The 13,829-nt window shown below is 37.6% G+C and overlaps 1 protein-coding gene across 1 annotated transcript in view; it reads left to right on the forward strand.

Moving 5' to 3' along the window:
- Positions 1-316: 316 nt before the first annotated feature.
- The window catches only part of spoon (A-kinase anchor protein spoonbill), a 34,823-nt gene continuing 21,310 nt past the window's right edge, over positions 317-13,829 (forward strand). Inside the window, exons 1-3 of the mRNA XM_017611510.1 lie at positions 317-1,526; positions 1,589-1,979; positions 2,048-2,181. Coding sequence (XP_017466999.1) covers positions 336-1,526; positions 1,589-1,979; positions 2,048-2,181 — 1,716 coding nt within the window. The 5' untranslated portion in view covers positions 317-335. The remainder of the gene's footprint in view (positions 1,527-1,588; positions 1,980-2,047; positions 2,182-13,829) is intronic.

Genomic DNA, 13,829 nt, shown 5'->3' on the forward strand with positions numbered 1-13,829 from the left:
TATATTAATAGGAAAAAAGGAATTAAGTTGATGTTTTGTTACGATAGGAAAATTAGTATCTGATTTGAGTAATTTCGGCAATCTTTGAGGGCTTGTTACTTGGAGAATAAATAATAAAATTTCATAAAATTTTAGAATTAAGCTAAAAATAATATCAGTTTATAGATTTAATTAAAATATTAAGGAAAATATAAAATTTTCAAAATAAACTTTATCGTACGAAATCGGCATTTCGTTACATAGTATAACTACGAACATTTAATTGTGTAAAAATATGTATGAAAAAATAATCAAAACATATTTTTCCTCTCAATAGTTTCCAACATTCAACGAAAATGGTATCTGGTCGTCCACTTTTATATCTGTCATTACCGGGAGTAGTATTCATTCTCGGTGTTTTTTGGTACCGGCGTCGCAACAAAAATCGCGTAATTGGAGATACAACGGCGGGTGAGGAAGAAAAGTTGAATAAACAGCAATCAGATGAATCATCAACACATCAAGCAGAAGTAACTAATATGCGGAGCATATCAAATCCCTTACCAAGTGACTCGGTAAACATAAATATTAAGAATTCAGACGAAGAGAGTCCAACCGTCAGACTTTTCGGCAAATCAGCTCCAATAAAAATTGTTCAGAATTCCAGAGGCTCTCCAGTCAAACAACAACAGGTAGACTCTGAGGTTTTAAAAAGTAAAATACAGGACGCGGAAAATAAGGTGCTTCGATCGATTGATGAAGATTTTGAAAACTTGTCGTCGCCAATCGATTTGCCAGACTCCGTTGATAATCGTATTGCATTTTATTCCCGAAACGTGAATTGCAAAAAAGACGCCCCTGTTGTAATAAGGGCAACTCGCACACCAAAAATATCACCAGAAAATTCTTTTCTTGAGAGTAAATATACTAAAGAGTGTGAAGAAAATAACAATTTAGAACCAATGGGATGTGTTAAAAAGGAAACTAAGGATGTAAACGATCAAGAAGAGTCAAACTTATCGTCGTCGCTGAAACAAAAAGAAAATGAAAAACATTCAATTAATCAACAAATCAGTAGCAAAGAGGCAACTACTGACGTTGCAACACAAGAATTGAGTGCAACTGACAATGGGAAGCGTAACGTTGATGCTGCTAGTCCTTCATTGAGTTTATGCAGTTTACAATCTGGTGACTCGGGAAAAGGCTCAAGCCTGCCACGTTCTGAAGCAAATCGTCTCAAAACTACCTACGAGTTTTTCTTCCCAAATAGTTTTGTTGGTCATTTATACGGCAGGAAACATTCATTTATTAACCAAATCAAAGCTAAAACCTCAGCAAATGTAGTTATACGTAAAACAAATTATGCAGGTAAATTCGTTTGCATATGCGCCATTGAGGGCTCCGAGAGTGAAATTAAATCTGCTTTGGCAATGATAAGGCAACGTCTACCCGCAAAACGCTATCCTAATTTTACAATGCAAAGGATACATTTTGCACCTCCTCAAACTGTAGTTCCTTTATCTACCGAAAGTTTGCTTAATCTACAGGCAAGTAATTTTTCTTTTTTAATTCACATATTCATCGGAGATTTTCTAATTTTTCAATGCAGCTTAACCTTATCGAAGGCATTAATAATGATATAATTGTTACTGCTGTCGTAAATGGCGCACATATGTTCGTTCAACATCCTTTACATCCTTCCCATCCTTCACTAGCTGTTATTCAAAAGTGTTTGTACGACAGCTACTCCACAAGTGAAGCACCTTTGCTGCCTGGAATCGAAATTAATGCTGTTTGCGTAATTCCAGTAAATGGGATATGGTATAGAGTTCAAATAGTTGAGCAAGATAGTGAAGATGAGCAGCGCTGTGTAGTTAAATTTTTAGACTTTGGAGGCTATATGAATGTTCATTTCAATGAATTACGGCAAATTCGATCAGATTTCATGACTGTGCCATTCCAAGCAACAGAATGTGTTTTGTCAAATGTGGAACCGATTGGTATGTATTAAAATGATATAGTAAGTTCATTGTACATTAATTGCGCAATATATTTTCCATCCAACTAGATTCTATCTGGTCACCAGAAGCGGCAGATATTTTATGCCAGCTAACCAAAGGAATTGTTTTACAAGCGCAGGTAGCGGGATATAATAGTCATAATATACCAGAAATTTACTTGTTCGCTTGCTTGGGTCCAAATGTGAGTATTATTTTTGAAATACATACACTTGTGATCAGCTAATTATGCCAGCACCATCTTGACAAATTTTGGCTATTTTTCTTTTGTTTATTTAATGTTTATTATTTTTTCATAGAAGTCTAGCTCATTATATAACAAACACCATATAAATCCACATTTCAAACTTTGTGCAAGATTTCAGCTAAATTTTAAACTTTTTATTCAGATTTTTCGGCCGCTGTGGTGTAGTGGTAAACAGTGCGCGCTTCCACTCCGCAGCACCTGGGTTCAAACCCTGGTCACAGCAACATGGCAAAAAAATATAGAAACAAGGTTTTTTCTTAACAGCGGTCGTCCCTCGGCAGACAATAGCAAACCTCCAAGTGTATTTCTGCCATGAAAAACAGCTTGTCATAAAAATACAATCCAATACAATACAAAACCGTTCGGAGTCGGCGTAAAACTGTAGGTCCCTCCGCTTTGTGTGACAACATCAAGGCGCACGCCACAAATCGGAGGAGAAGCTCGGCCAAACACTAACATATGTGTAAGCGCCAATCTATTGTTATTATTATTATTCGGATTTTTTAATGAGCAAGTTTTACGTTGGCAAAGAATCGCGCTGATTTGTAATCATTTTTTTCTGACTACATTACGCATTTTTTCCATACCAAATATTTATATTCGACGAAATATAATGAAACTGCAGATTTTTATAATTTTGGCACAAAGTTTGAAATGTGGATTTATTTATATGGTGTTTGTTATATAATGAGTTAGACTTTTACCAAAAAAATAATAAACATTAAATATACAAAAAAAAAAAAAATAAAAAATGATCAAAATGTTGCTGGCTTAATTAGCTGTATGTATTACTGTAGCTGTAGCTGTAGTGTATGTACATAATTTTTAACTTGTATACTACTTTATTATAGATGTTTTGAAAATGTAAAGTTATTTGCAGAAGTTTATTTGTAGTGGATCGTTTTAGATTATGATCTTAAGGTCTACGGATTCGTTTAAATCAGTGACATAACAGTTATAAGTTTTAACGGAGAAACGTTGTTCCAAACAGTTATTAGATGCTAAATATTTTTTATTGCGCCGATAAGACTTACAACCCAACGTTTGCCCGATAACTGTTATGCAGGACAAATATGTTTTCCGTCGCCAATAAGAGTTATTTCCCAACATTTATTTTTTAAGTTGCTTGATAACAGTTATGTCTCAACCTTTATATTTACGTTGCTTGATAACAGTTATTACCCAACATTTATTTTTACGTTATCTGATAACAGTTATTTGACTTCTCCTCTTTCATCATCTTTATCTTCTTCTCCATCTCCGTTTTCGTCAATATACTTATCTTACAACGTGTTTCAGACAACGTAAAAAGTAAACGTTGGATAATTACTGTTATCAAGCCACCACAGACTTATAAATCTAAGAAAAATCATAATCGTAAAAAATACGCGTATGATTTTTTGAAGCAAAGTTGGCAATTGCTTCGGAATGAACATTTCAAAAAAGTAAACTCCGATGTTGTCTGCGGTTTTCTGTATACTGAGATTAATCGCTATACATAATATAAAGAACGATACTGGTTGTTGTTGTTGTAGCGGCTACTAAGCCCCGTTCGGGGCGGTTCATCCATCAACGTTGTCGTCAATTTCAGCTAGGGGGAGGCCCAGGAAGTGTGCTACTTCCACAGGGGCTGTCCATAGGGACAGGGGCGTTAGCTGAGTGGGGTTCTCAGGGCATGTGAAGAGGTGCCGGGAGTCATGTGGCGACTCTCCACATGCCGGGAATTGGTTGGGCACATCTTCGTTAATTCTGCTCAAGTAGCTGTTAAGCCTGCTGCAATAGCCATAGCGAAGTTGGGCTATCTCCCGAGGCAGACAAAGTCCCGTCCACGTCCGGTGGTTGTGTGCCTAGAACGGCATTCACGGGGCGGGAGTCTACATAACTTGAGACTGATTCCCTGTGAATGCCGTTCAGGGCCTGTCGGTAGGTTGACGGGTCCAGAGGTTGTTTGATATACCTCTGGACTTCGTCTGTCAGTTCGTAAAGATGCCTCCCGTCGTGCCGTGGCGAGGGCTCTTCCGCGAGCAGTTGCCCGCTGGGATGGCCAGCAAGGAACTGCTTGCAGAGCATTATGTTATGCTCCTTTACTGGGAGCATCTGGGCCTCGTCATGAAGGTGGTGTTGAGGCGTCATCAGGAGGCATGCTGTCGCAGTTCGTAAAGCCGTGTTTTGGCAGGTCTGTAGATTCATCCACTGCGTCCTGCTAGTCCCCGGCGACCACACGGGCGCTGCGTAGTTTAGAACCGGCCGGCCAATTGCCTTGTATGTTGCCAACAACGTTTCTTTATCTTTGACCCAAGTGCTGCCGGCCAGCGACTTGAGGACATTGGTGCGGCTCTGTCCTTTGTTGACAATTGCGGTTGTATGCGCCGAGAAGGAGATACTAGTCGCCGCGGCTACTAGATCAGGAACTAAACACCAGTCGCTATACATAACTGGGCCAGTATGTCAGGCAATCTGTCCGGATAGAAAAGAGGATATAATTTTCTTAAGCAGTTTGTAGGGTTCTTTTGTCTGCTTTAGCATTTACTTTCATCAAGTAAAAAAAAGTATGTTAATTCGGAACAAGGTTAAATCTGACTGGTTTAAACTTAGTTTAAATGCTCTAGCTATCTGGTTTAAGCTAAGATTAGCCAATAAAATGTCAGCCAGCTGTTAAACATGAACGCAGTTTACGTAATCTCAAGTTCAAACTAGTACTGAAAAACTTGTCCAGTTTTTGATTAGCCTTATGCAGTGTTTATTTATTTTCGAACATTGGTTTTTCGTAGAGTGCACATTTACGAGAGCTACAAATCTTATGATTTTGATAAATAGTTGCGTTTTAGACGTTTATTCAGCTATGTTTGCACGAAAAAGAAGGAAACTTAACAAAAAAGCTACTAAAAAGGGATATCATAATTTAAACAAAAAATTCTATTTAAATAATAATACATATGTATATCATGAATTATTTTAACAATGACGGAATATATCTCACGTCTAACAACAAAGAGAATTATTTCAAAATTTTAATTTTGTGGGAAAACACAACCAAAGTCTTATCTATTCATCATATACAGTTGTGTGCAAAATAAGGACAAAGTTAAAAATGGTATACTTCGCAACTTATGTTTATTAATGTATTTTTAATAAATTTCATTTAAAATATAGTTCGATCTATAACAGAAACCACACAAATACAAGTTTGAAACCTTGCACAGAAATCACAAAAAATAATCCACTTTAAAAATTGTAAACATTTCAATCGTTTTTAGAAAAGGTTCGAGAGTTTTGTAGCCCTTTACCCCACGTCTCCATTCTATTAAAAATTCATTGTTTGTATGTGTGCTTATCTGTTAGGTTGGGCACATCAACTCCACATTTATTCCGAATTACCTTAATTGTTCAAGCTGGTATACGAGTTTTTCTGAGTTTGAAGAGTTCTTGTTAAAGTTACGTCCTACCTTCCTTGTATTGGGTGACCTCAATGGGCATATGGGCACTGAGCAGACCTTAGATGAACACCTCATCCATGGTATACCTCAGTTTTGCGTAAATCGGAGCTCGAAGAACGTTATGCTAGACAAAAAGGGTAAAAAATTGCTCAATCTGATAGATAATATCGGGTGCGTTATATTAAATGGTAGAATTTCTGGTGACGCAGCTGGAGAGCTAACTATTTGTGGCGCTGCAGGCAGCACAGGAATTGACTATGGTATCTGTTCCGATCACATGCCTCTAGTTGTAGAACTATTTGGGCGTTCAACTGTCGTTTCACCAACTAAATGTAGCTTCCCACAAAAACTAAGTTGGAACCCCAACAAAATGAGTGCATATGCCAGAAATCTCGATGAAGCATGCAGCAGCGGTCTTTCCAATGCTGGGAGTACAATTTCTGCCATTGTTGAAGCCCTTACTGATACAATCAAGCGTGCGGCAAATACACAAACAGGGAAAAAATTATTTACCCCCAAAAATGAATGGTTCGACTGTCGAATGTCAAAATGCACGTAGTAAAATGATACACTATCTAAGACCCTTTAAAAAGATAATATTGAGGAGCGTGTAGCCTCAATAAGGTCGGTCCACAGGGATAAAGGCGTTAAAGTTGTCGGGTTTTCCGGGCATACGAAGAGATGTTTCGAGTCATGGGGTGTCGCTCCGCATGCCGGACACTCATTTGGCACATCTGCGTGTAATCTGCTCAGGTATGAGTTTATCCTGTTGCAGTAGCCAGAGCGAAGTTGGGCTATTGTGGTTCTAGTCTCCCGAGGCAGATGAAGCTCCGTCTCGTCGATGTCAGGTGGTTGTGCGCCTAGAACGGCATTCACAAGTCGAGTCTACATAACTCGAGACTGACCCTGTGAATGCCGCTCAGGGCCTGTCGATGAGCTGACGGGTCCAGAGGTTGTTTAATGAACCTCTGGACTTCGTCCGTCAGTTCGTAGAGATGTCTCCTGACGTGCCTGGGCAAAGGCTCTTCTGCAAGCAGTCGTCTATGGCTCCCAACTAGAAACTGCTTGCAGAGCATTGTGTTATGCTCCTTTACTGGGAGCATTTTCGCCTCGTCGTGCAGGTGGTGTTCTGGCGACATCAGAAGGCATCCAGTCGCTGTCCGTAGTGCGATGTTTTGGGTAGTCCGCAGCTTCATCCACTGCGTCCTACTAGTCCGCGGCGACCACACTGGTGCTGCGTAATTTAAAACCGGCCAGCCTATTGCCTTGTATGTTGCCAGCAACGTTTATTTGGCGTTGCCCCAAGTACTGCCGGCTAGCGACTTGAGGACTTGTTTGCGGCTCTGTACTTTGTTGACAATAGCGGTTGCGTGCGCAGAGAAGGAGATCAGACTGTCGAATGTTACTACGAGTATTTTTTGGTTATTCACCGTCGGAATTGGTGTATCACCGACGTGAATGCCCAGCGGTAGCCTGACCTCCTTCGTCCAGGTGGTGAACAAGGTCGCAGATTATTTTGTAGGGGAGAGGGTTAGGCTCCTTGCAGTGAAGAAGCGAGAACGCTCGGAGAGATACCCGTTTACTTTCGAACACAAGTCATCAATTCCATTCCCAGACGCCATGATCGATTTGAAATGTAAAAGTTAAACAGTAGTCGCTTTTCGCGCGAGCTATTTCCAGCTGTGCAATCAGAAAAAATTAGACTGGCAGTGCAGCCAAAATTGATCGCCTAAACTTTGTTAAAAAAGCAGTGACTGGTGGCGACTAGACAACTCTATTAAACAGTCCGCGCCTAGGGTCCTTACTAGTTGTTCATTATCGAACTTTTAGGAACATTTCATGACCCTGCTATTTCGACACGGTGGGGGGATGCCCATTAAGAGCTCTATGCCATCTGTCATCGATCCGTTCATGGATGCTCCTTTCGAAATGCGCGAGTTACTCTTCGCGCTCAATAATACCAAAAGCAATAAGGACCCTGGGTTAGACCGCATAAGCTACGTATTTTATAAATTCGCTCCGAAAAGCTTTTTAGATCAGGTTTCTCGGTTTTCAACAAAATATTTCTTAAGAAGGTGATCCCGCCCTCGTTTCGCAAATCGGTCATTATCACTTTATTCAAAAAAGGGGATCCGAGTGTTGTGTCCAATTATATAGGTCTCTCCTTGCTTGATACTCTTTATAAGATCTTTACGGGAATCATAGTGTCCCGTCAGAACGTCTGGATAGACTGCAACAATATTATCAACGAATTTCAAGCCGGTTTTCGTAAAGGATACTCCACAATGGATAACATTTTCAATATATCCAGTACTGCACAATTAAATTTTAAAGCTAAAAAGAAAACGTTTGCCTTCTTTATCGACTTCTCGTGCGCTTTCGCCACTATCTCTCGAAATTTGTTTTTCTAGAAGTTATCTACCTTCGGCCTCTCGACCCATATGCTTAATGTATTGCGTCTATTGTACGAAGATACGTCGAACCAAATCTGGCTCAAAGGCGAACTCTCTTCGTCTTTTCCCGTTAATCAAGGCGTTAGGTAAGAGTGTCTCCTCAGCCCAGCTTTATTCTCACTGTACCTTAACGATCTATCCGATTATATGCCTGGTGGATTAAAAATAGCACATACGATCATAATAGTACTAATGTACGCAGATGACTTAGTCTTATTTGCAAACTCCAAATGATCTACAAAATATGATATAGTGAACAATGGGGTTTCAAAAAGCCTAGCCGATTCCAAAACTATGGCATTCAGAGAATGTAGCAGGATCACTTCTGGTTATAACTGGACCTACGGTAATGACCCAATAGAGATATTTAATGAATTTAAATATTTAAGCGTTCTTCTTAACTACAAATTGTCTTATACCAAACACCTGGAATTAAAGCTTGTAGATTAAAAAACTGCTATTAATGCTACCTGATTAAAGTATGTAAATAAGCCAAGGATTTGTATCTAAGAAGCAAAAAATTTTTGATACCTGCTCCAGATCGATAATGTTCCTCGGAGCTCAAGTGTGGGGCGTAGAAAAATACGAATCTGTGGAAAAACTCCTGCGTTTTTTCATAAAAAAGGTTATCTTTTTGCCTTCCAACACACCAAACATGCTACACCTAGAAACAAAGTTACTACTTCAATATGTCCATACGTTACGCTTGTATATGTGTTTCATTTTGCGTTACCTAAAGCTACCACCTAACAGGCTTCCTCGTATTATTGCGGAAGAATCCATTCGGTTGAATACATACTGGTTAAAGAAATATCATAATATAGCTGATACCGTAAATATGAATCCTCTTAGTGTCTTTTCCCCTGATTCTGTTGCGACGTATGTATATACCAGTGTTGCCAGTTTGCGGGATTTCGCCCTTTTTTCGAGATTTTGTGACTAAAAAGGGCGAATGGGATTTTCTGTCGAACTGGATTTTTTGCATACCATACCAAGCAAGAAAATTTAGTAGTTGATAAATAAGAANTGAATGGGATTTTCTGTCGAAAAACTGGATTTTTTGCATACCATACCAAGCAAGAAAATTTAGTAGTTGATAAATAAGAAAAAGCTGCATTCTGTGGTAAATTAACGCCGTTCATATGAACCCTATCAGCCGAATTTCATTCACTTTAAATGAATTGTAATAGAAAGTTTATGAGTTATACAGAAAGTAATGAAAAATAAAGTGATATAAGTTAGAAAAACGTGTGGAGAACTCAAGAACTTGTGTATTTTGAAAACATTGAAACATTTCCAATCATTGCTTGTTTTTTTCAAATGTTTTGAGTTCATAGATTCTGAAAAGTATTTTGAGTGATTGTATTCTTTGATAATGCAAATAGTAAAATTTGCGATTGGCAAACGTTTAGGAGGTGGTCGTTAACAAAGAGGCAGTAAATAGTTCAATGGTTACTGACATCAAAACGAAAAAGAGAAATAGATTAAGCGAAAAAGCATTAAATATGTATAGTCAAATCTAATTTACTTAACAAACAACCTAATTGTGCGACTTAGGGCCAGTTTTTCTGTGCACGGCTGTGGTTTAAACATAGCTTAAGCACCCGCCATCTGATCAAATTAAACGCGAAAACGAATGAAAAGGTTGTTTGTGTAAAATATGTAGGTATATAATGGTGGGTAAGTTTGTATGGAAGATTTTTTCGACTATGCGCGTATTTGCCAAATTGTAAAAATAGGTTTCTTAGCGCCTTGCTGAAGTATCGTAAAGAATTGCAAAAATTTTGTACAAAAACATGCTGTAGGGGGTTTTTGGTATGAGGAATCCATTTCTGCACTTCTCTTTTTACCTTCCTTTTATTAACTCTGGATGTAACTATGTAATATTGATGCGCCTAAAAGATGCAACGATTCCTATTCTCAAGTTACATACCTGATGACAGTACGAATGGCAATTATAATGGGCAGGTTTTAGTTTTTTAAACTATAATTTTATTCTTAAAACTTCCACCAGAGGGCACAACAGTAAACATTTCCACATTTTCTTCTAAGCCTATTTTCGCAATATGGCAAACTCCTAATTGATTTTAGACCGATGGTTTCTTTGGCAACGTTGCGTCGAATTACAAGTAGAATCCTCTTATGCTATACGCGCATAGTCAAAAAAAAATTGGCCCGTCCTAATGTATATAAATCCTATGTGTATTGCATATCTATGTACATTAGGGTGCTTTTTTGGCGACTATTGTTTTTTTCACTCCTACCTCGAAATTTTGTGGAAAACACATTAACATAAACTCCCTCAAAATTTTAACCCAGAAAAAATGTAAAGGACAGGCGTGTAGGACATTCAATTTCCTACAAAAAACTTTCAGAACAGCAAATCGCCAACATCGATATTTCTTTAGATATTGGGCTTTGAAGTTGAAGTATTGTGGAATTTTCACGGAGTATTGAGCTAAATTGTAGAATTTGTTGATAAACTTTAAAGTCCAATATCTCAAGAAATATCGATGTTAGCGATTTGGTTTTAGAATTTTTTGTAGGAAATTGATTGAACAAGAATTTTATGAAAAATTTGGTTTAGTGACCCGTACTACCTCGCTGGTGGGAGTAAGGATTACGCTGCAATGGACACTTTTGTAGAGCATTCAATTCTGAAGAAAACCCATCATTGACCAAGATTATACCATAAAATTCCTCACAGCTGTAGAGTTTTGAAAATAAATCAAAGTTTATGTGTATTTTATATGAGAAATCTTTGCACGCCTTGGGCGAGTACTAAATGTTAATATTAAGGTTTAACATTTTCAGGGAGATTTTTCTTAGGTGTTTTCCACAAAATTTCGAGGTAGGAGTGAAAAAAAACAATAGTCGCAAAAAGAAGCACCCTAATGTACATACATACTTGTATTTTTCATCCGACAGCACTTTATGTATAATAGATACATACAGCGCGGGATTTCTGTTATATCTTTAGTATAAAACGGAATTTAGGTTGTATTTAGACGGGATTTCATTAACCCAGTTACTGGCAACTCTGGTATATACCGTTGCTTCTAAGCAATTTAGTAGAGAGGGAGTTCTGCAACTATAAGATCACGTCACAACTGCAAGACCACGTCACATGACCTTTAACCCAGTTTGATCCCCGCAGATATAATAATAATAATAATATTAATAAATAAAGGCCAGTTTACGTCGGCGAAATTTTTTAAACGTTGTTTGTCCATGGGGCTACATCTGCATACCCTGGGCCAGAAACCTACACCTGCTACATGTGCCAAAGACGACTACACCCTAACTCCACCTCAGTCAGGTGTAACTCCTGTAACGAGTGAAGTCACCTTCGAGTTTGCTCAGGCCTCGGGACTCATCGGCAATGGACTACGTCATACGTGTATGCGTTTATAGAAGTGTGTTCTAATTTGATGGGTTGGGCTTTAGATGTATCTTAGCACTTGGCCATTAGATAAACGAAATCGCTGTGACAACCTTAAACCAAATAAAGAATTTCTGCTATAGCAAAACCTGGCGCGTATATGCTTCCTTTGTGTGTGTTTTCTTTAAAATTTTTGGTGTATGTCAAAGGTTTTGCCGTCCGAATGGCAAATGTACTTTACAATTACGTATATACAGTAGGGTGGTCCAAAAATGCATGTGAAAGAGTAAAGTCGGAATTTTTATGCTCTCCCCTAGGATTGTTCTACACCGAAAACAATAAACCCTTATTTTTTTCTTTTGAAATCAAAAAATATTTAGAGGTCGCTCAAAGCACCCAAAGTTTCCCATGTATTTTATATGGGGAAAAAACAACTTTTCGTAGAAATGGTATAGAATAGTTAAAAATCAATATTTTTCTCCCAGAAAACTCTGTTTATCTGTAGAAGATTCCCAACAATAATACCCAATTGTTTATTTAACCATTTTTCATCGCAACTATAATTTATAGGTCCGCCAAAAACCCACAAAAACTCCGAAAAATGCAACCAATAAAAAATCGTTAGTATTAAAAAATGGTTAAATAAACAATTTGGTTTTAATATTGAAAGTATCCTGAAGAGAACCAGAGTTTTCCGATCGAAAAATATTGATTTTCAAGAATTCTATACCATTTCTACGAAAACTTTTATTTTTCCCATATAAAAATACATGGAAAACTTGTGAGCGCTTTGAGCGACCTCTAAATATTTTTTGATTTCAAAATAAAAAATAGGGGTATACTTTTTTCGACATAGAACAATCCTAGGGGGTTAGAGCATTACAATTCTGATTTTACTGTTTTTGGGCCACCCTAATATACAGTCATGTAAATATCCTATAACAGATCCGATATATTTATCCACATACATACGCATAGTAAACAGGTGATAAAGACATGCTGGCCCAGCCAGCAAAATCATCGTAAACGAGCTCGTAACTGGATATATCTCGAAGAAAAACCGGCTAAAAAGTCGTTTATGATAGCCGTTTACGATTCGTTTTCGAGTACTTTTTCGCTTGAAATTGTCGAGTGCCTAGAACAGTCGTAAACGGATCGAAAAAGCATTCGTATGCGAATATTATATATTATAAAATATTCTGGTTCAACAAAATGAAATTTTTTTCTTGTGCTGACAAATTACAACAAGCCTCTTTCTTTCACTTTTTTATTGTTTAATCGTTTACGAGCCTTTCTCTAACTTTTCGCCGATCGAGAATCCCTCGTAAAACATAACGTTCGTAAAATTTACGTTTTCTTGCTGGCTGGGGGAGCTACATACGTATGTATTTGTAGTCTCTATGTACTATTGAGCCTTGAAACGACTCCCTTTATTTTGGATAAAACGTTTATATACTGGATCGAAGTGGTCTTTAGTACTATTATAATTGTTAATAAAAATCTATATTACCTAATTTACTACTTTCTTATTTTGATAGTAACTGAATAAATACGTACCCGACTATAGATATTCATAGCGGTATTTCTTTTCTGATCATTCCAAAAGTGACCGCTATATAGGAACTTGCCGTGGTTTTTATTTAATGCATATTTTATCATAAACCATTCTAAATGTAAATTTTCAGCAATTATGCTGGTGTTGCGGATTACGAATCTGATGTCAGATTTTCAAAATTCAAAATGCCGGATCCAATATGGCGACAAACTTTTAAGAAAATGATTGGATTTGTTTGAAACTCTTAACCGCCATTTTGAATTTTGAATATCTGACATCCGATTCGTAATCGGCAACCCCAGAAACCCACTGGAAACGAGTTTCAACCCTTGGAAATGCTTAAAACGTCCTGTATCAACGTTTGAATTTTAGTATTTTTTTTTTAATCTGATCACCATATTGGATTCGCCATTTTGAATTAAAATAAATGACTTCAGATTCGTAATCAGCGACCCATTAATTTTGAAAAAACTGGCTTCAGATTCCTAATTAACAACCCCAGCAACACCCCGGTAACAAGTTCCAACCCATAACAATGAGTAAATCGTTCAGTATCAACGTTTTAATTTTAGTAGTCTCTTTTCGAGAGCATATTTTCGGGGAACTAGGCCCATTCTAACTGTCCAAGACAGGTATGTAATTAAGGGAATGTTCCCCAATAATACCAGAGTAATTATATGTAAAAACCAAATTTTTAGCTGCATTTTAACATGTCACGAAAATAAAAAATTTAGAACATTAGCGTTTTTATAAAAAAC

Source organism: Rhagoletis zephyria, unplaced genomic scaffold, assembly GCF_001687245.7.
Source record: "Rhagoletis zephyria isolate East Lansing unplaced genomic scaffold, Rhagoletis_zephyria_1.1 Rzeph_scaffold_00415, whole genome shotgun sequence".
Lineage (NCBI taxonomy): Eukaryota > Metazoa > Arthropoda > Insecta > Diptera > Tephritidae > Rhagoletis > Rhagoletis zephyria.